The sequence below is a fragment of the Amblyomma maculatum genome, chromosome 3 (assembly GCF_055883805.1).
Source record: "Amblyomma maculatum isolate TAMU_Amacu chromosome 3, ASM5588380v1, whole genome shotgun sequence".
NCBI lineage: Eukaryota > Metazoa > Arthropoda > Arachnida > Ixodida > Ixodidae > Amblyomma > Amblyomma maculatum.
The window spans coordinates 28,783,306-28,804,164 of record NC_139346.1 but is presented as its reverse complement, the minus strand read 5'-3'; the positions used below and the strand labels follow the sequence as shown (position 1 = coordinate 28,804,164).

Sequence of the window (20,859 nt, the reverse complement as noted above, 5' to 3'; positions counted from 1 at the left end):
GACACCCATCACCATGACAGTCGTGTGCCGCCATGGGCAGAGGCAATATAATGACGGGCCTATGTTACTTTGCCGTCCGTGATAACACGTAGCCGCTAAAGTAAGAAGCCAGAACATTGCGTTAGACCATTTCGGTCTAAAAGAAAAGAAAGTAGCTCGGCGGCGACGCTGGTGAATGACGGCGTCCATCCTCCTCTCATTCCACTCAGCAGCCACAGCTGCTGCGAACTAGTCAGATGGCCGCCTGCCAACACGGCGTACGGAAAAAGAAACTGCTCGTACCGGGCGTCGCGAGCGCCGCCATCAGCACCGACTCGCCGCTTTGCTGTAACAGCTTGCGTGGGAGCTCGCGGCGGTCGCTCGCCGGCGTATTCCATTCTCTTGATTCTCGAATTCTCGACGTCAACAGCGTCGGCACACGCGACGCGTGGGACTCGAAGCGAAAAGCCGACCTTACACAACGCACCGGCTGATGTCGAGCATCACTACCAATGACTGCCGAAGGTATGCAAGTAGCGCCGCTTGACGTTTGCGGCATGTTCGTCCATCATGGGAAGAAAAGCTACGCAAGGCGACATCAGAGGTGATTGGTAACTCGTCGCGAGCCACGGAGCCAATGCGTTGACCAAACTCGGCATCCGTGCATTGTCTGCGAGCGAAGAAACATCTCGGCAACGCCTGCGCATGAAAAGGTGAAGCACTTTTGTATTTTTAGAATGACTTTCATGTGTGATGCAAGAGCAGTTACTTTCGCAGCTTTCCTGACCGCTTGTCTTAATTTCTCGAACGCATGTGTACTCGCAGCTAACCAGACTCGTTGGTTTCAAGCGTACCGTATTCGGTACATTATAGGCACTATACCTGCGTTCAATCGCTCATGGATTGCTTTTGTTTGAGGAGCGCGTTGATTGCGCACAAACGCATAGGCTGTTTGTTCGCTTGAGCCAAGTAATGAAAGAAGTGCGATGCACAGCGCGTTAGTTTAAGCCCCGGCATATTGTTTTCGGTCATGCGACACTACTTTGAGCGCGTTTTGGCGCGAAAGCATTAAAGGGGACGTTACGCCGAAAGTTTGGGGTCTGCATGGTGCGCGAAGAATCAGGGGCGTGGCTCTGGCAGGTGGTGCTGGCAAATGAGATGGCCGAGCGCTAACTGGAAAAAAGCGCACGTCCTGTCGTTTTGAGTTCCTTTGCCGCCGTATTTGTGCGCGTTTTTTTTTTTTTATGAGCTAAGTCATAGAGTCGAGGTTTATATGTCCGTGTCTTTCTTCAAGCAGATCAATTAAGGGGAAATGAGGGTGCTTGGCTTCTCTCTTTCGTGTCTTTCTTCCGTCCTTCGTGTACTTTTTCGCGCTTTTTTTCATCATGAACGTTAACCAACTCGCCCAACTTTCGGCATTATTTATATGTAGCCTCGTAGTTACGCTATTGCATCATACATTTAGGAGTGGAGCGTTCGTGTCCCTCACGGGGGTTAAACTTCGCAATAGGCAGCTAACATTAGTGACGAGAAAGGTAATATTCATTTGGGAATAAATTTTGCTGAGAATTAGTAGAAGGGTTTAAAGGAAATCGACCCAATATTTTCTGCCAATGCGCCTTCTACATAGTCATTTCTTCTATAATTAAAAAAAAAATCATGGCACTAACAGAAGGACGCTATAGACGGCAATATGACGCCGAATATCGATCGTTAGCTCACTGAACGCTGTCTGTTTTATAGTACTGACGCCTACTTATCACGATGGTATAACCCAGCCGCAATGGCTCAGCGTTTAAGACGCCCGACTACTGTTCCGTAGTATCTAGGTTCGAACTTGACCGCCGGCGGCTGCGTTTCGATGGAGGCAAAACGGATTGACGTCCCTGTGATGTGCTATATCAGTGCACGTTAAGTCTACAGGTGGTAGAAATTACTACAAAGCCTTTCATCAAGCCATTATGGGATCATGGGCAATGAGAGACCTGATGCATGTGCAGCAGCAGCATGTAATGCTAAAATACAGCAAGTTAACATACCAAATAGAGATACCCTAGGTGCCGCAATTTATTCTACTCAAAATGTTGGCGCGACTGCGCTCGCTACTAATTGCTGCTAAGCCTACTCTATAGCCCACAGAGGAGCAAGGTAGGCCGTATGACTCGTGCGCCGTGGAGTGATGAACGGGCCTTCGCTGTTCGCAGCAAGCGCGCTTGTCGGAAAAGGCGTGCTACAGGGATGATTTGTTCTGCCGTGGAGGTCAGGGTAGTGTTCCGGTTTTTCGAGAGTCTATAAAGAGACATGGCAATTACTAACGGCCCCTTAAAAATTCCGAACCTTAAACATACGCGAAACTGCAGCGCTAGAAAGTTAACTATTAGTATTAACCAGCTCAGCAAAGGGCGAATTGTTTCTGTTTTTTTTTAAACTTGCCTGTACTGGTGATACAATGCCGCGTAAGATACCTCGATATCTAAAACACCTATTTATAACAATAGTGGTTCACCTTCGCTGGAAAAATATGACTTTTTATTTTTAGTATGACACGTGTCGAGCTAGCTCGGAAGGTATACAAGCACACGCCATAATTGAGTTTCCTCACTGCGTCGCTGCATAGGAGGGTAAGTGCCACCTCAGCTTGATTGTTTTTATTTTATTTTTTCTCTTTCCTCTTGTTTACGTTCACTCATTATTTAGGCCAGTATATTGTTTACGTAGCGTGCATTCTGTACATGAGTTATATTTGCAGTCTTCCTTCTGCTCATTAATGAATACATATTTCCTGTAGGACCTACTTATCACAACACGGTTGTATAACAAGGCACCGACGCCGACATGATTGTGCAGCATTTTGCCCACTGGACACATCTGTAGCTGTCGCCCATAATCTTTCCTGTACGCGGTGCAACAAGAACATTGCGGGGCTGTTGATTGATGGGTTCTTGGTACCTGTAAACGTTGCATGCTACAATAGATCTTGCACTTCCCTGCTTATAGAATGCATGGGCACTGCGCCGTGTTGCCTGAGGGTCGTCCGCAAAAACACTATTAGTCGATCCTTAAATTACGCTCCTCCCTGCCTGCTGCTTCCGACGTCGTTTCCTTTTTCGCTCTTCTCCTCTCCTGTTGAAGCAGTCACATTCAGGCCGCACTGTAGTGGACGCTTAGGGCGAACCCATTAACTTAGCTCGCTCGTGCGACCCTAGTCGGCGCATCCTCATTACTCTCCCGCATCCGCTTGAAATTAAGTGTTGCAGAGCGCTGCTCCTGTACACAGCGCGCAAAGTACATCGCGTTCTCCTTTGTAGAACATGCCTTGATCGGGCTGCAAGGCCGAATATGATGGTTTTCTTAATATTTAAACACTGAAGTGCACCCAGAGCAAATGCTATTACATGGAAGATTGGCTGACCGTGCAAATGAAATGTGGTTCGATCGCAGCTTTGAACTGAGGTGGACTGGAGTACTGCACACCGTCAACAGGCAGGCTGTTCCAGTTCCGGCCAGTTTGCACAGCGAGCGGCGATGCGTTATAGACTGTGCTAGAACGAGATAGAGGACATTTAAATTAATGATGGGGCTTGACGGGTGGTCAACAGATAGTGACTCAATTATCAAGCGGCGCATGATAACATCTGTCACAGAGACGGAGCCAAAAATACAAAGTCTTGATTCGAAATTAGTAAGGTCACATGAGTCTAAAGTGAGGCGACACTGAAGTAATAGGACTAGTCTGAAAAATTAAACATCCTGTGATGTCCGCACTGTTAGACGTTGCCGGAAAGCCACATACATTACGACCTTAAAATTAGCGTGTGTGCTTTAATATAGGCTGCATAAATGGACAAATGTTGCTGTGTTTGCCGAGGAAGCCGTGAGTGCCTAGCTTTGACAGAGGTAACTAAGAGTGTGGTTGCATTTGTAAGCAATGTTCATTTAACATGGAGACCAGATTACAGTGTTATAGAGGCGAATGTGGCGGTGTTTTTATCGTTCAAAATTAGGGTATATTAAGGCGCTTGGTTGTGACATATTTTGTTTGAAATGGTTGTGTTGCTGAAGCTGAAAAGAGATGAATGACATTTTTGCTATCTTTTAGAAAATGATTTTGTGCGCTAGGAATCAAGTCTGAGGGTCGTCTGGCGTATGTAAGCGTCCGCATGGCAATAAGCTATGCAGTCGTGTGAGGATAAGTGAATAAATACAACGCTAGAAATCGTCGATGGGGTCATTTAATTGATAGCCAATGAAACCCCAGCTTCAAGCTGTGAAAACAAATTTGCTGTGATATCCATGCGCATTAGAGCATATATGGTAACAAGCTCATTGTTGAGCTCCGAAGAATCCTGAGTTCTAATCTTATTCAGCACCTATCCGTTGTGTTTAGAGCCCTCTCGATGTACGCACGAACGTAGGAAAATCTGGAAAAGGAAAATACTGACGCATAATGCGTCAGGTAGTGAGTTACCTTGGTTTAGGGAAGGTATAGAAGTTTCGTAAGTAGTGTCCAGCGCGCCTTTTAAAATGTGCATGACGCAAATGATAATACGCAAAGGACTCAGGCAGCAAAAAGACTTTGTAGAAGTTGCATATGAAAGGAGCATGGAATGCATGAATAAAGAATAGGCGGATTTCTATTTATTTATTCGGATGTATTAAACAGGGGAGTAGATACATTATCAAACGAACATGTGTAGCAACGAACGAACAAATTATGAAATTCGAGGCGGCAAAACATGAATGAAAAGGAAACACTTCTACACGAGTACAGTAAGAAGACATTTGTGGCGGGAATTTATGCATTATCGCGAAAACATCAAACGAACGTTGGCAAAATATTTAGAGGTACAGGTTGTTTACAACGATCTTAAAGCGGCGTAATTCCGTCTCCTCAACGGTAGGGTACCGCAATTTCCTTCTCCTCATGTTTGTCTCTGAGCGGGTTAAACGGCGATTGTTACCGAGAGGTCTCTGAACGCAACCCAAAGGTAACATACACTCACTGAAGGCAGGAAATGATTACGGTGAAGCTAATTGAGTAGTGATATCGTTGTCACGCCTTCACCTCGTGGTTCTGCTCACGGATGGTTTGTGCGGCTACTAAGAATTAAAAACATCACATAATACAACACAAAGGGGAACAGCCCCTGGAAAAATCTTGGTAGCTTATTTTAACGTTGTGTTTAAAAAAAATTAGAAAAAGTTACACTTAGAGGATTCGAATAAATGTTTTATTCGCTCAGCGCTGTGGTAATTAGTGTCAATCCATTGGGAGATTCACTTCGTAATATGAACGCGTTGCACTTCTAATCGCGGCCAAGTATACGTGTGTTTAGTTTCAGAGTATTTTCCCCATGCCTGCGGGCTGGATTGATGCTTAGCTGTGCGAAATGTGAGTTTTTTTTTTTCTTATTTTCAAGCTTTTGAGAGCTTTTGTAAACCAGAATTACTGGTTATTTGTTCGCAAAACTGTGTGTTTGAATATATTTATCTATCAGTTCAGAAAACTTCTATTTGAGTAGTATCCAGTTGCCGTTTACGCTTCTACTAAGAGTCGTTTGAAACATCGATATGAAGTTAGTTAAGTGTTAATTGCTTCGTAGTGTTCCTTATTGTAGATGCTAATAGTTTTTCGAGAGGTTTATCTTAACACAGGTGAGAAGTTAAAACTGGCACCGGTTACTTTGTGGTCGCTTATTTCTCAGGGGCATGAAATGAATTCTAGGCCGTCTGGATGGGTGCTCAGTAAGAGATCGAGTGATTTGGCCGTTTCTCCTGCGACACGCGTTGGCTGGGTTAAATTAAATTTGAGTTGGTTTAAATTCAAATTAAGGCAAACGTCTACTAATTCTTTCGACTCTTCTTGACTGACTATGGGCTGAGGCTGAGAGTGCAAGTAATTATACTGGGGTAGTTGAAATCGCCAAACAGGAGGTGTGTGCCATATGGTGCTCGGAAACTAGACTATTTAAAATATTGTGAAGTTTGCGGGGACTGCTGTCAAGTCGGGACTGCTGCGAGGTTGTCTATTGCACACACCAATTTTATGGATCATGTGCCGTGCATCCCCATGATAATATCATGGGGATGCACGACACATGATCCATAAAATTTCTAGATTTGATGTGATATAATTGGTATAACAAGATAACTGCTCCTGGATGGCAATCAGAACTCCTTCCCCACTCCCCCTACCTCTCCCTTCGACCGAGCACTTTTGCGATCTGCGCGAAAAAGGCCAAAATGAGGCGGATCGAACAGAATCTCTGAATCATTGATGTTTTTATTCAAGCATGTTTCGGTTAAAACAAGTAGATGTCTGCCTGACGATGTTACAAGATTTCACACATAATGTTTCAGCAGGAAGCTGCGAATGTTAATAAAGATTACCGATTACGGAAAGTTTGCATTGGGAGTAGACCAGGATGATCGCGGTGACAGGGAAAGGTTAGTTGATTGTTACGATATCTCTTGTACGGACTGAGATGTTTCATCGAAAACGTACCGCAGGATGTATTCACGATTGATACAATGCTTGGAATATTTAAATAACGCACCATACCCGCATGAAATAAAAGAAGGCTGTTTTTTTTTTCGGCACAAATATTTCTCTATGGTTTCTTGGAAGTTTCTGAAAGAAAGACGGTATAGCAACAAATGTAATATTGCACAATAGATATCTCTGTACATTTCTAGTTCCAAAAAAAGCTATAACTAGTTACAATTATCAACAATTGTAAAAAAAGACTTCCAATGTTAGGAGGAAGCTTGCTCAGTGTCGAGGGTAATTTTGGACGCAGGCGAAAACAAAGAAAACGCTGAAAATAATCTAGGACCAGTAGGGTACATAAATGTCTTCTAGGAATCTTCAGGAATTTCTTTCCAAGATATTTCGACGTACTTATGAATTAAAGCGGCTAAATGCCCATCAAAAGGGCCCTTTTGAACATGCTGTTTTGCCTCTTAAGGCACAATATGTAGCATGTTTCTATTTGCGCAATATTTTCAAACCATCATGGTTTAATTCATAACTCAAAGTTCTGGTTGTTTTGTGAATCTCCAAAGTTTGAAAAGTAGTGTTTCCTGCAGGTAGAATATGCGAAAATAAATGTTCAAACATTTAGGTAAGTTCGTGTATATCGCTAAGCCACAGCTGTTAAAGCATATTTTTAAACAAGCAGCTGTTATCACCATGAATTGCTGATAACACAGCTGGCACATCATATGGCTGCCGCGGGAAAGCCCGTGCCATTATCCATTCCTACATACAACGTCGCGCCCAAATTGTAGATATAGGTGATTCGTTTTCAGGCCCACTTAATGTTTCCTATCGCGCACATCAAAGTAGTATTCTGGGGCATCTTCTTTTTAATTTATACGTGCACAATATGTACAGCATAGCTCCATTCTTTACATTCATGAAATATGCGGACGACACAAGTCTATTTTTTACAGGAACCTACAGCAATCAGGTAACAGCTACAGAATGCTCACAAAATAATAGCCTCAGTAAACGCTCCAAAACAAAGCAGTTCTGTTTCATGCTAGACACGAGTTCGACGCCCAAATAAATTTAAACTACAGTCCAACATTATAGAGACTATGCGTAGCTTTGAAACTTTGGGTGTCATTTTTCAAGACACAATTCGTGGAAGAAGGCAGCAGAGCAGGTAACAACATGCTCTGCTGCCTTCCAAGAGATATGTAACCACCTAGCTCAGCGTTCGACTCTATTATTGTTACAATTCGTGGGATGCCCACTTTTATTTCGTTCCAAGAAAGTTGTCAAACAGTCGGCGCCGTTTCTCGAAATCGCCACGTGTTCTTTCGCCACGTTTTGATGTTAATTTACGTTACCCTTTTCTTCCGTAGACCTTAACTACAGTTATCTGGTATGGACATCAACTACTAAATCCAACATTGAAAGACTTCTCATTCTGCAAGAAAGTTGCGAGCTGGATAAATTGTGCCAACTCACTCTCATACGCGTGCGATACTTGTCTTGTACGCCGTTGTGCCAACCACAAACTGTTATGAATACTGGGTTTTCAAACTGCCTAAACAAGACACGAAATATAACAAAGGTTTCATTCAGAAAATAGCTATACTGGGTTTTCAAACTGCCTAAACAAGACACGAAATATAACAAAGGTTTTATTCAGAAAATAGCTAAACTGGAAATGAAAGTAGTGTTACAATATGCGTCATTTGTAGCCACTGAAATTAAAACTAGCAGGACAACATATTGTCGAGAAATGTTATTGACCAAATAGTTTATATGCTCGAGATACTAGTTCCATCCCATCCATCCATGCAAGCATTACTTTCAAAACACTGCGTGGCCTTTTCAACATGTAGTACACGTCATTGATTCATTTTTGGTTGTGTGTATAAGTTACAATTTTTGTGAATTTTATTCTAATTACAGGGTAAATGTATGCTTATCTAATGTTCGTTTGTCTTGTACGTTTCCTGTAATATTCCGTGCACTGCGCCTTGTTATCTGTCGACTGAGATTCTATTTGTCATTATTCCCTGACTTATTCAATAAACTGGGCTTGCGGTCTTGTAAAGCTGGTTTCTGGCAGCTTTTTCTGCAGGCGTCCTGCATCATGTAAAATGATGTAGATAAAGCTACTATTGTATTTCAGTGATAGTAAAAAAACATCGCTCGAGCAATTCTCGGGAGCGTTTAGAAGTAATGCCTAAAATTGGTTGGTTGATTTGTGGGGGTTAATGTTTCAAAGCGACTCAGGCTATGGAGACGCCTTAGTGTAGGACTCCGGAAATTTCGACCACCAGGGGTTCTTTAACGTACATCGACATCGCACAGCACACGGGCGCCTTGCTTTTTGCCTCCATCCCAAAGCAGCCGCCGAGGCCGGAATTCGATCCCGCATCCTTGGGAACAGTAGTCGAACGCCGTAACCACTGTGCACCCCGGCGCGGTAATGCGTAAAATTGACCGACTGTAATAACAAGCGCGCTTTGCGCTAGCAATATGTATTTGCTTCATGCATGTCGTACTGTTCAACATCTGCGGCACTTGGAATAGCCTTGGAGGACGTTCACGAGAAGGTCCGTAGTCTTTTCTTCAAGCGACACCTGGTCATAATCTGATCAATTTGTCTTTTAGATTTGGATGAAATAATTTCAGCAGCATTATACCGTCGGAAAAGTACGGCAAAATTAAGTTTTTCCACATTCAGTGTACTTGAATACCTTTTTAGATATTGGTGCTGGCGGCCAATCTCTGTGGAAAAGGCAGATCAGGAAGGAAGCTTTCTTTGATTATTCAAGAGGCAGTGCCTCTACTTTTTGAAGCTAGGTCAGGGTGCCTTAGAACACGCAGCTACAAAGAGAAATTTAACCATGAAGATGACACATGTGCCGTATGTGGTAAGTCCACAGAAAGAAGTAACCATCTTATACTCGAATATTATGGTATCCATCCGGGAATCGATGCAGGCGCAGTCACTCCTCCTGAAGCTCTGGGGTTTAGAGATACCAGTGGCCGGGTGAATAAACCGGCGGTGGAAGCTAGCAAAAAACGATTGGAATATTGATGGCTTAAAAACAGAGAAGTAACATAATGTTAGTAATGTAGAAACAAAAATTCAATAAATAGAAAGATGTTATAGTTAACTGATCTTATAGGGGAAAGAAAACGAGCTTGATAGCAACTGCTACCACCCTGTTTCAAAGGGGACCGTCCCATATTCCATCCAATCCATCCTTGTATAAAAGAGCAATGACGACCGCCACCAGCTCGTAGCAGTCCAATTTAACTTTGGCTCACAAAATGTTTGCATTGGAAGTGAGAAAAGCCAGCATGATCATTTTTGCTTATCCAGCATGGTTTTTGGTGGTGGTCTCTTTGTATCCTTGTTTTGTTGCGCTTGTACGTAATGCATGCGTACAAAAATAAGCTGTAAATATTTCTTGCACCTGGGTTCATATTTCGTTTCGGCGTCGTTATCTAAAATGTCGCTATCACCCGCACCTCGAGTCATCTGATTGGTGGAAACGCCGGAACAAGAAGTAGTGGCAATCAAACTGACATCCGCTTTCGGTGTTTCCATCAATAACGTCGGAAATTCACGATACGGATCCTATATATCACTGGTGCCTGAAAGTTCGTTTACGAGCTAACCGGGGATTTAGCCGCTGGGAGTTACAACCCCGTCATAAATGTACAGCCCACCGCACATGGCTCAGCAGCGGCTGCAGGGCCGAGTGGTGCCACTGAATGGTGTAAAGGGCATTGGTAAAGGCAATGTAAGCACGACTCTATTCCTGTCTTCTCTTCAGACCAGTGCTTACACGTATCTAAACGCAGGTTAATCAAAGTTCCTGCTCTCCATTTTCTTACCTCGCAGCTTTCCGTTCTCCTATTAAGGTGGCACTTTCGGCTTGCTGGTAACACATGTCAACAAAAATAGCGCAGAGACAGGTGTGTTCTTGCTTGTTCCTTGTGCTGTCTCTGCGCTATTTTTGTTGACTTCCGTTCTCTGTTTGAACGCTAGTATGTGAAAGTTGCTTTATTGGTGCTGCGTATTGTATTTAAAACAATGAAAAAATTAACAGGAGGCTCAATGTGGTAAAAATATGTCCACGGTTACGTAAGGTTCTTAATGCGAAATTTGAGCGCAGCTCATTAGCTGCTTCAGCTTTTCGATAGATTGAAGCAAAGAATTCGAGCAAGACATGTATGGACAGTTAGACATCTTTTTTTATTTTTCACACATATTTCTTCAAGAAATGCTTCACTAACAGTTTTTAACTCTCATGAAGGAAGCTTTGTGGATCGGAAGGTCGCGAGAAGCGGTGCGTGGACCCATAGGAATGTGGCGCGGCGAAGACATAGCATGCGACTGACTGATGCCGCTGACGCCGCTAGAGAGTCAATTCAACGTGGCTCTGCGTTTCGGATTGGGATGAACGCACCGTGATTCGCTGACGCCGAGCCGGTGCTTCGGAAAACGGAGAACAACGTCGCCGCCACACAGGAAGAAAAGGGGTACACGCAGCGGCGAATGGTGGCGGGAGCACGCGCAGCAATTGGAGAACACGCGCGGTCGCGGCCATGGGCTGAGAGGGTGGTGGAGCTGGTTACTAGGCACGAATCCGACGCCAATAACGACGCGAAACGCAGGAATGGACGCCAAAAAGCTGGGCTTGCTTCATTCATTCTTGGTTTTGACCGTTTCAAATCTCTTATCGGTTAGAGAAGTCATGCAAACCCTTTCTTACAGCAATCGAAGGCCGCGATGCAAAAATGCAAATGCAATGGGCGTTTACTCACGTTCCCGTTTCAACAAGAATGTTAAACGTCACATGTTGATGCCGACGAAAAACACAAAAGAAAAAATACATGAAGTTTCGGCAATGTCACTTTTAACAGCCCATCCCGACGAGACGAGCTTTTATCAAACACATGATTTCATCAAAAAATGCTAGATATAGTTTAAAAACGTCATAGTATAACCAATATATTTTGCACATAGCTGTACCATTAGAAGCTGCTGGTCCTTGTGAATCGTTTTTTTTTGTAATTATTGCAATAGAAAATTATTTCTAGAATCCAGCTGGTAGATAGGTCTTTCCTCGAAGGTGTCTGTAGATGGTGACAAGAACGAAAAGAAAACACATGAAAACGTATAGTTGTCGCTATTTCCTGAGTAATCTGACCAAACAGTCGGAATTTTTTACCCCACGATTCTTCCAAGCATACATTCCTAGTACATAATTATTCTTACTTTAATTATTTTTAAAAGGTAGCACCTGCATCTCGCAAACCAATCTCTGATCACATCGCAACAAAGTCCTATCGGGTCTTGTAATAGCTTTTAGGCTCAAGAAATGAAGTTAGGTTAGCTCATTTTTGTTTCTCGTGCCTGTGCTCTATTTACACTTCCCAGTACATTGCCCTGAGAAAGGGTGCACCACAGCGTCTTTCGAGGGGAAGGGAAATCTCCCATAGGAGGCAGTATTCCTCGCTTCTCAAGATAGCGTCTTCGCGGCACGGCTGCCTTTTACCAACACCCGGTTTGTTTTTACAGAAGCTCCACTGGATCCCGGAGATTCCTGAGGTTGCTCACTGAGATCTACTGCTCGTTTTCGCCTGTCTCCAAGGCGCTCACTGTTGGTGCTCAACCTGGTTCGTACTTTGTAGCAAGGGGATAGCAGCAACAAGCACATCCGGGATGTCGGGATACACTCACTCCGACCTGTGCGATGTGTACCTCTGCAGCATGCCCATCCAGCAGAGGGCTTCGGTGGGCAGCGCACTAAACGTGCTCTCGTTCTTCGCATCGGCGTCGCGGTCAGTGTGCGGCCAGTCGTGGGAGAAGCACTGGCTGCTGGTCTTCGATTACGGCGAGGACGAGGTGCTCATCTGCGACGCCGACATGGACCATGCTGGAGACTTGACAGGCCGCCGCTCATGGAAGAAGAGGGCAGCCTTCAAAGAGGCCTATCCCAACAAGGTGGGCGCTGAGAGCGGGCAGTGTAGAAAGTCGAGGCAGGTGACGAGGCTGATGTAGTGAATATGTGTGGGCCGCAACTTCCCTTGTTAGCTGTGATGCATTGCGAAGCCTGTACTTATTTCTTTTTAAAGTGCTCTCCTAGAAGAACGTAAAACTTCGCGGTTTAATGTAGTTTCTGTTGGTTAGGCATCGATCAGCTTATTAAACTATCGGCTAAAAGAATGCGTCCACTGGAGCAAGAAATATGGAATGCATGAATGGCTTTAGCTAATGCTTACTGGCGAAACCAGGTGCGGATAAATTTTGAGCAATTCAGGAGAATGGTTGTTGCTAGTTTCACCAGAGAAAACGGGCATTTGCGATGGTATCTCCAGACGTATGTAGAATACACTATAGCATCTCCGTGCTTGAGGTGCAGGTGAAATCGCAAATACCGCCAATGGAAGCGAACCGCAACAGGATGTGTCTAAAGGTACGTCCGACGAACACTGTCGATTCTAATTGAAGGTACGGAGGACGTCGCTGTACGCCCAGGGATAGCCACGTCTCCACTGTGGCTCGTACATGGACCTGAGCCACTGCGATATTTGAGTCGGTGCAAAGAATAAGTCGCCCATGATAACATATCAGTAAACCCTCAATGGTGCTGATTGGCATCTTCTCTCAGTAGCGAGCAGCGAGTATCACCGTTACGCGTACAGACAAAAAGCGAAAACAACGGCAGTAGGCAACGTGGTGGCTCATGTTGGTTTCGCGATTATTGAAGAGTTCCGTCATTGGTCACCTAGATCGAGCAGTAATCTACGCCTTATCCCTGGTACCGACCCCGTTCACGCCCGTGAAACTTGTTGTGGGAAAAATGTACATGTTGCCTTACAGCAGGGAGTTAACTCAACCTGCCTTATTGCATTGTTTTTCTTATCCGCTGTTTTCTACTCTCTCAACTGCTTTCGTCTATCGGAGCTCCGGTCCCCTTACTCCAATGTTTTATTTTGCGGGCCGCGAAACATGAGAGTTAAGAACAAACAATGAAATGGAGGAGTATAAAGCGAAAAGGAAAGAACTCAAACGCCGATACTTTAATGCAAATGGAGCTAAGATACGGTGCAACAGACGAAGATGCGAAGTAAGGAGCGCCATCTCTTATCGCTCTGAGCACTGCGCCCGCCGTGTTGGCTCGGTCACCAAAACGAAACCGCTGCTCTGCGCTGTGTACACAAAGCTACGCTTCGTGTGAAAAATGAGCACCGGATGCAATGCTACAGTGCGCTGGGAGATTGCTATGATGCGTGGTAAACCAGGCACGTATCAATCTCCTTCTAATGTTTTTTACCGAGCGCGAACGTTCCCCAAACGCATTGCGAGCTATCCCGTGTGAACACCGCGTCCATTACAGAACGTTCACTTCCTGCTCTGATTTGGCACACACCTTCGCAGGCAGTTCGCTATAAAATACAGTACAGAATATCCTATTTGTTATCTGTAAACAAAAGAGAAGCCAACTTGCATAGCAATTAACTCTCTGGCAGAGCATATTTGCCCAATCGAATGTAAACACACTGAAAAGTTTGTCTTCAGCTGGCGTACGCTAAGGCCGGTGCTGCTCAAGCTTGCAGTCAGGCTTCAAAACAATTATTTACTGACAAATCGGGCCAATATACTCTCAGTGCGCTTCAGCCACAAACCTCAGCTGTTAATGTCGTGAACTAATAATTGCACTCATAACGCGCCTACTTGCTTAGTTTGCTACGTGTTCGCTGCAAAGAAAGTTATGTACGGCGTTTCATTTTCTTTTCATCGTTTGTGCAATCACCATTCACTCGGTTCAAGTACGTTCAGAAATCGTCCGTTATTTTATTGTGCCGGACTCGAGAAACGTGTTTCAAAGTATAACATTATGCTGAAACTTACTCAAGCAGTCCAATTAAATTATTGTGGCGACATGTGCGAAGGTTTGCTCCGAAACAGTAATTCCTACTTTCTGCTGCCCTGGTAGTCAATGAAATGTAGGAAGCCATCAATTCGTGCAGACTTCACACCTCGCTGCGCACATGGTTTAGCCCAAAGAGCAACTGCCGTATGCTAATTTGTTAAGCGTCCGTTTCATGGCTGTAGGAAATGTCGCGACAATAACACAACTAGGCTTCAGGAAGGTGTGTTGTCGGCCTAGTTGGTGCAGTACTTCAGACATCTTATAGTTGCGCGAAAAAAGGCACAAGACGAGCGTTTGTCCTATATCCTTTCATGTGTGTCTTTTTTTAGCGCAGCTATAAGATGCTTGAAACACAACTAGGAATTACATCAAAGAAACGACTGGCACGTTACTTGCAATTTTGTAAAAAATGTCCACTTGGCCTTAGAATGATGCTTAACAGGACAAACCAACACAAAAACTCCTCGGCCTCTGTAACTGTGATGCTTAAAAGCCAGTGTGCACGGTACGTTGTACTGAAAGGGATATTAGCACCACGCAATTAACCGAGGCTCGCGAACGATCGCACTCCAGTCCATGCGGTCCCACACACGAAAGCATGCAGTGCCACAAAAGCTTGCTACCGCCAACACGTGTGCACGCAGCGTAAAATAACCGCTAACTGCCTTATCAGAACGTTGGTCTAATTGAGAATACAGTGATGATAATGCGCGAAGACTGAGCAAGGGTCTAAATGCTCTCATCAAAACGACACCGAGACACTGACTTTTTTACGCGAGTTAGACATTTTTACTCCCAAACTGCGTCTATTCGGGCCATCGTCAACGCTAAACGTCAAGCGGAGCATAACACGTGCTTGAAAGCATGCTGACACTAATGAAAGCTCGAGAAAGAACATACAATCGGCGAAGGATCAGCAGTACAAACAGTTGTGTGGCTCAATTATGACTCTTAAATTCCTATCGAAATATTAGTGACAGTTCCTCCGGTATCGAGAAAGCACGCACAGCGGACGACATGCCGACGACGTGACGGCTTCTGGTTCTACCGAGCCAAGATATAACCGGAAGCTGCGGCCGCGGTGTTGCCAGACCAAGCAGTTTTGCATATCGTCTGTTTTATCTGATATTACGGCGGCGTCGCGACCGCAACCGAATCAAGCTGCTATTATTTAATATGTAACAAAGAGATAATGGAGGGTTCGGGGCAGGAAGGGGGAGAAAGTGTTAAATTGGGCGAGAAATATTCTCTCAAAATGCCGTGGAACACACGACCATCAACACTGCTACTGGCTTGCCAATCCGCAGTTTCTTCACCCAAAGTTGCCCGTTCTGTGTGCTGATGGCAGCGAGAAAGCCATGGAAGAATTTCTCCCCGCATTTCTATCTCGCTAACGCACAAAAAAGCACGCAGCTGTACTGCTGCGAATTTTTGCAGCCTGAACTGCATCACTTAAGGTTTAAGGTGGCTCTCCTTAGAAATCCATGCAATGAGGCACTGAGGCCACGAAGCCTTCAAGACATTCGTGCGTGATCATGTGTTCGACGCGTGCTAGATGGTATGTTAATCAAATTCTGGTTCTCGATTACAGGTTTGTATGCGATTGTGGATGAAGCTATTAACTGAATGAAACCTGAAATGCAGCAAAGGAAACTTACTTCTCGTTTTTTCACTCTTAACCATTTCCAAAAATATTGCACGTTGGCGATATGCGTAAAGAAAGATCGCTTGTACGTTAATGTCTGGTATGAATCCCTGACGCCACTGTGCCGCCGGGACAATGTGACGCCTCGCGCCACTTGAGGGGTACATTTTACATAAAATACGTAAAAGGAAAAGAGCACACAACTGCAAATTCGAACCTGCGGCGAAGTGAGGAGGTCGACTTCCTTGGCCGCTACATTAGGCAACTAAGCCATCGCCCCATTTTTGACAAATCACCTGGTTAGCAGAAACTAGTTCTCGCTCTTTTGCATCACCTTTTCTACTGACTTTTATTTTTGCGCAATTAGTCTCAGTGCGAGATGACGTAGGTACCGGCACGTGCACATGGCCGCATCCGCTTGAGTAGCTGTGGCGCCTTTTAAGACTGCTCTATGCGGTTGCTGCGGGAGAGAGCAGGCAAAGAGAGCAAAACCTGCCACTAGTGCTCCTGGCCTTCATCCGGAGCTTTCTACCACTCCGCACCTTTTGGAGGCAAATGCCACTCAGCTCACGTTCACTGTTGCACTAAGCCTCTAATAATAGCTGTACCAACTTTTTGGCCATGTTTTTGTGAGCACATTCGATGGCTTTTGCTGCACCAACAGCGCACAGTGTGGTTCGGTCCGCACAATTGAATAATAAACCGTTGCCTTACGTTGGCTCAAAATCGACATACAAAATGATTGACCTCGGCCAACAAGATCGGGCCGAGCTCGCGTTTTGTTTTCGGCCTCAGACCGGCCGACCTAGTTGGCTTTATGTTGTATCTGTGTTAGCCGAACGTCGACAATCAGCTTGTCGCCCTAGGCCTCAGTATGTTTATACACGTAGGTCCGTGGTTGGGCTAAGATCTGAGGTTTCCCGTTTAGACAATGTCTACCTTGGCAATGCAAAGTATTGCCTGCATTGCTTCAAATATCAGCCTGTAACGAAACACAAACGTTCTTAAAGAAAAACATTTGTGACCCACAGAATTCATGGCCTCTTCAGTTTTCATAGGAATCGGTTGGACCGAAACAGGTGATTCTTCCCAGTTTTACCAAATATGAATTGCCCTCTCCTCACCTCATGACAGGAATGAAGCTTCAAGTCCTCAGGCACAGCGAGCCTAACACCCGCCTCTGCTACTTGAACATTTCAGTTGTTTAAAAAAAAAGTAATTCGAGGCTCCTCATACCTTGACCTGCATAGCAAGCGCTTGGATCAGACCTGATTATTCTCCCGAGTTTTACTGGATATTAATTACCTTCTTCTCGCGACATATCGAAATGATACCTCAGGTCCTCGTGCACAGCGAGCCATGACAGTCAACTCTGCGCCCTAGAGCTCATTTGCAAATTGCAGTTCATTTGAGAGAGTCGTCACCTCCGGAGTTTCGCCAGATATTAATTACCTTCTCGCGACATATCGAAATGATACCTCAAGTTATCGTGCACAGTGAGCCTGACAGTCGACTCTGCGCCCTGGAGCTAATTTGCAAATTAGAGCTCATTTGAGGGAGTCGTCAGTCACGACAGCGTGTAGCCGCCGCAGAAAACGAGGTGTTTTTTGACAATATCTAACCGCTCATCTCTGCTTTTTGCGTTTCGTCACTGATGTCACTTCACTGCCGGATATTGTAAGTTCATTCCGCATCTTATGAGACCCCGCTATTTTACAAACCGCGTTGATTATGTCGCTGTGGTGGGCGGCCAGGGCGCCGCGGATTGCATAGCTTTTGATGTCCTGCGTTAACCTGATCACTTCTACATTGGAATAAACTATGCAGTATGGATAGATGCTGAGGTGTCTATAAGCAAATAGCCACACACCCAAATAAAAGTGGGTAGCCTGCTGGTGTCTATGGTATTCTCAATTACCTGCATGGGTTATAGAAAACGGCCTGATCCAAACGCAATTCACAGGCAAGCAACCTCTTTCACAATCTGTGACAGTGACGGCGTAGACAGGCATAGTTTTGTGAGACACATTGAACGCTTTTGTCATTACGTTTTGGCGACTGGTGACACCAACGTGTACTGCAGCCCCAATACAATCAAACTCTGTTCGTAATGCGGCGCGGCCGCATGCACGCAAGCATAACTAGCCCAGGCAGAAGCAGTTCTTTTGCGCAGAGTAGCAGACCCGCCCATTTGTCATGTTCTGGTTGATATAAACTGTGGGCCCTGTTATAGTAGAAATCATGATCCCAAAGGGGTTTTAACACGGAGGTGAAATAACTGTTCGCAATGAAATGACTGCAGTTAGGCCTACGGCAGCCATTAACAATGTCATATACCTGATAACGTAGCCATTTATTACGCTATCTTGAATTCATTTAAATAGAAATTCGGCCTAGCTCTTCCGATGGCATCATCATCATCATCATCAGCCTGACTATACCCACTGCAGGGCGAAGGCCTCTCCCATATTTCTCCACTTCACCCGGTTCTGTGCTAGCTGCATCCACTTGACCCCTGCGAACTTCTTAATCTCATTCGCCCACCTAACTTTCTGCCGCCCCCCGCTGCGCTTTCCTTCCCTTGGAATCCAGTTTGTTACCCTAAGCGACCATCGGTTATATGTAGCAGGCTAAAGTAACGCGTACGAACACTGCATCTGTTGTCCAACACGAAACTGTAAGTGACGGAACGAGCATGAAAGAACACACGTTCGTTGTCTGAATTAGCATCGCCTATTACGAAGTGTCTCGAAGTCACGTGCGTGCGTTCGTGTTGGTCCTCGCGTCTGGCCGACAAGCTGTCCAGCATCGTCTGTATTTTAACTCTGGTTGCGTTTCCTTTCCAGAGACACCTGGGGAAGCATCGGATTCCGGAGTACCGCATTGAGAAGCTGATGAAGAAAATGTGTGACTCTGGTCGCTACCACTTGACTGCCAACAACTGCCAGAAGTGGGCGCGAGACCTTCTTCTTCAACTGGGCATACAACCACCAGTAGAAGAGCGTGACGCTGAGAGCGTCGTCAGCAACGTCATTCAGCCAACGGCCCTTTGGGGAACCGTGCTCTTTAGCGTCGGAGTGTTGGGGGCGCTCATTTTCGGTGGTAGTGCTCGCAGGAACAACCGGGATTAATGCCTAAGAAACAATCCGCACTTGCTTACCTAAAGCTTAGAGCAACTTAGAGCGAATGGTTCGCAACAAGAAACGCAGTCGTGTTTCTTTATCTTTATATGCGGTCGCTTTTCTAGCCACATTTCGGAAGGTTGAATGACCTCGTCACATGAAGATTTAGAAGCCATGGTCATTTGGCACGCTCTTGGGGTACTTTTAAGCGTTGTTAACGAGAAAACATTTCAATTGCTTCTAACTATAAGTCACAATCAGCGTCGTCTGGAAAGAGTGCTCTTTTTACGTAATTTAATACGATCATTATTGGCAAAATGTTTTTTATCGAAGACGAAGTTTAACGCATGCTGGAGACTTTATTTTTATACCTGCTAAAATTTAAATATATTGTGAGCTTTTGCACCAGGTATGAACAAAAGAGAAAGTATGCTAGAAGATATATATTTACTTATTCTTGCATGCTGCGCGTTGTCCGAAATGCGCTCTATAATTTTAGACCTTCTTTTGTGATTTTATAAGTTAACGCGTCTCACGAGAGAATAAGGCGTCCAGTATGGACGTGTAGTAGAACTTGGTTACTCATTTCTGCGTTTCGATGCTAACTACAACAGCTAGTCCCTTCAGCGCAACATTATTCTACACACACATATATGCAGACACGCCTGCACGCACACACACTCACACACATACGCACGCACGCACGCACGCACGCACGCACGCACACACACACACACACACACACACACACACACACACACACACACACACACACACACACTCACACACACACACACACACACACACACACACACACACACACACACACACACACACACACACACACACACACACACACACACACACACACACACACACACACACACACACACACACACACACACACACACACACACACACACACACACACACACACACACACACACACACACTAAATGAATATAGAAAGAGTGCTGACTACTACTCATACAATTGAAGCAATATTTTTCAGAAGTGATGTATTCATGCAGCGTTTCAAGTTTTGCACTTCTCGAAGTAAGCCAGTGAATGAAATAAATTGGTGCCACTCTACACTGGTCTCTATTGCATTCCTGAAATGCTATGCTGTCATCCGAAGAATGTCTCCATTGTAAATTATAAAGCTTTGTTTTCTTTGGCTCACTTCTGATTTATGTGTTCCTTAAAGTTCTTGATTCATTGATGCAAGTGGAGCTTTTATTTACAATATATGAGGTTTGTCTTAAATTTGAGCAAACTGGAGTCCTGGTTTAGCGCGAGATAAACGAGGTGCTCTACTCGGGCTATTTTTGTTTATGTCGGCGGCTTATAGTGCACAGTGACGCTTAGAGGTGCCCTTCTTTACATTACCTTTTTACTTTGTTATTTAAATTTGACACAGAACAGTTTGCTTTAAATAATGAGCCTGCCTCTCATCAGTTTTTGTCTAAGATCTGTGAGATTTTGTACACATTTGTTACATATTATTGGAACATCTGGTTTGAGTTTGCATGGATACAGTCGACTCTTATATGGTTCCCTGAGGATTCAGTTAGGGCGAAAGCCTTTCATGGCTCATACTGTCGTGGACAAAGTGGGTCCCGCTTTTGCGGCGGCTGGTGCGTGGCGTGGCGATCCTTGGCGCGCGTTCAAGTGTGGGATTGCAGATGGCAG

General features: G+C 44.9%; 1 protein-coding gene across 3 annotated transcripts; it reads left to right on the top strand.

The window, feature by feature from the left end:
- Positions 1 to 237: 237 nt before the first annotated feature.
- On the top strand, positions 238 to 20,075 carry LOC146194416 (uncharacterized). Of its 3 annotated transcripts, none has more exons than XM_084597406.1 (4): positions 238 to 692; positions 12,042 to 12,139; positions 12,233 to 12,467; positions 18,892 to 20,075. In XM_084597406.1, the coding sequence occupies exons 3-4, from the start codon at positions 12,234 to 12,236 to the stop codon at positions 19,174 to 19,176; spliced, it is 519 nt and encodes a 172-aa protein (XP_084453532.1). In that variant the 5' UTR covers positions 238 to 692; positions 12,042 to 12,139; position 12,233; the 3' UTR covers positions 19,177 to 20,075. The 3 variants fall into 3 exon arrangements, with proteins under 3 accessions (XP_084453532.1, XP_084453531.1, XP_084453530.1); XM_084597405.1 differs by adding an exon at positions 2,519 to 2,600 and having other exon boundaries at positions 12,042 to 12,467; XM_084597404.1 differs by having other exon boundaries at positions 12,042 to 12,467.
- The last annotated feature ends 784 nt before the right edge of the window (positions 20,076 to 20,859 follow it).

Excerpts from the sequence above, each read along its gene's own strand:
- LOC146194416 (XM_084597404.1), top strand. The coding sequence starts at position 12,186 with ATGTCGGGATACACTCACTCCGACCTGTGCGATGTGTACCTCTGCAGC. Across the intron at positions 12,468-18,891 it reads AAGAGGCCTATCCCAACAAG|AGACACCTGGGGAAGCATCG; the intron begins GTGGGCGCTGAG and ends TTTCCTTTCCAG.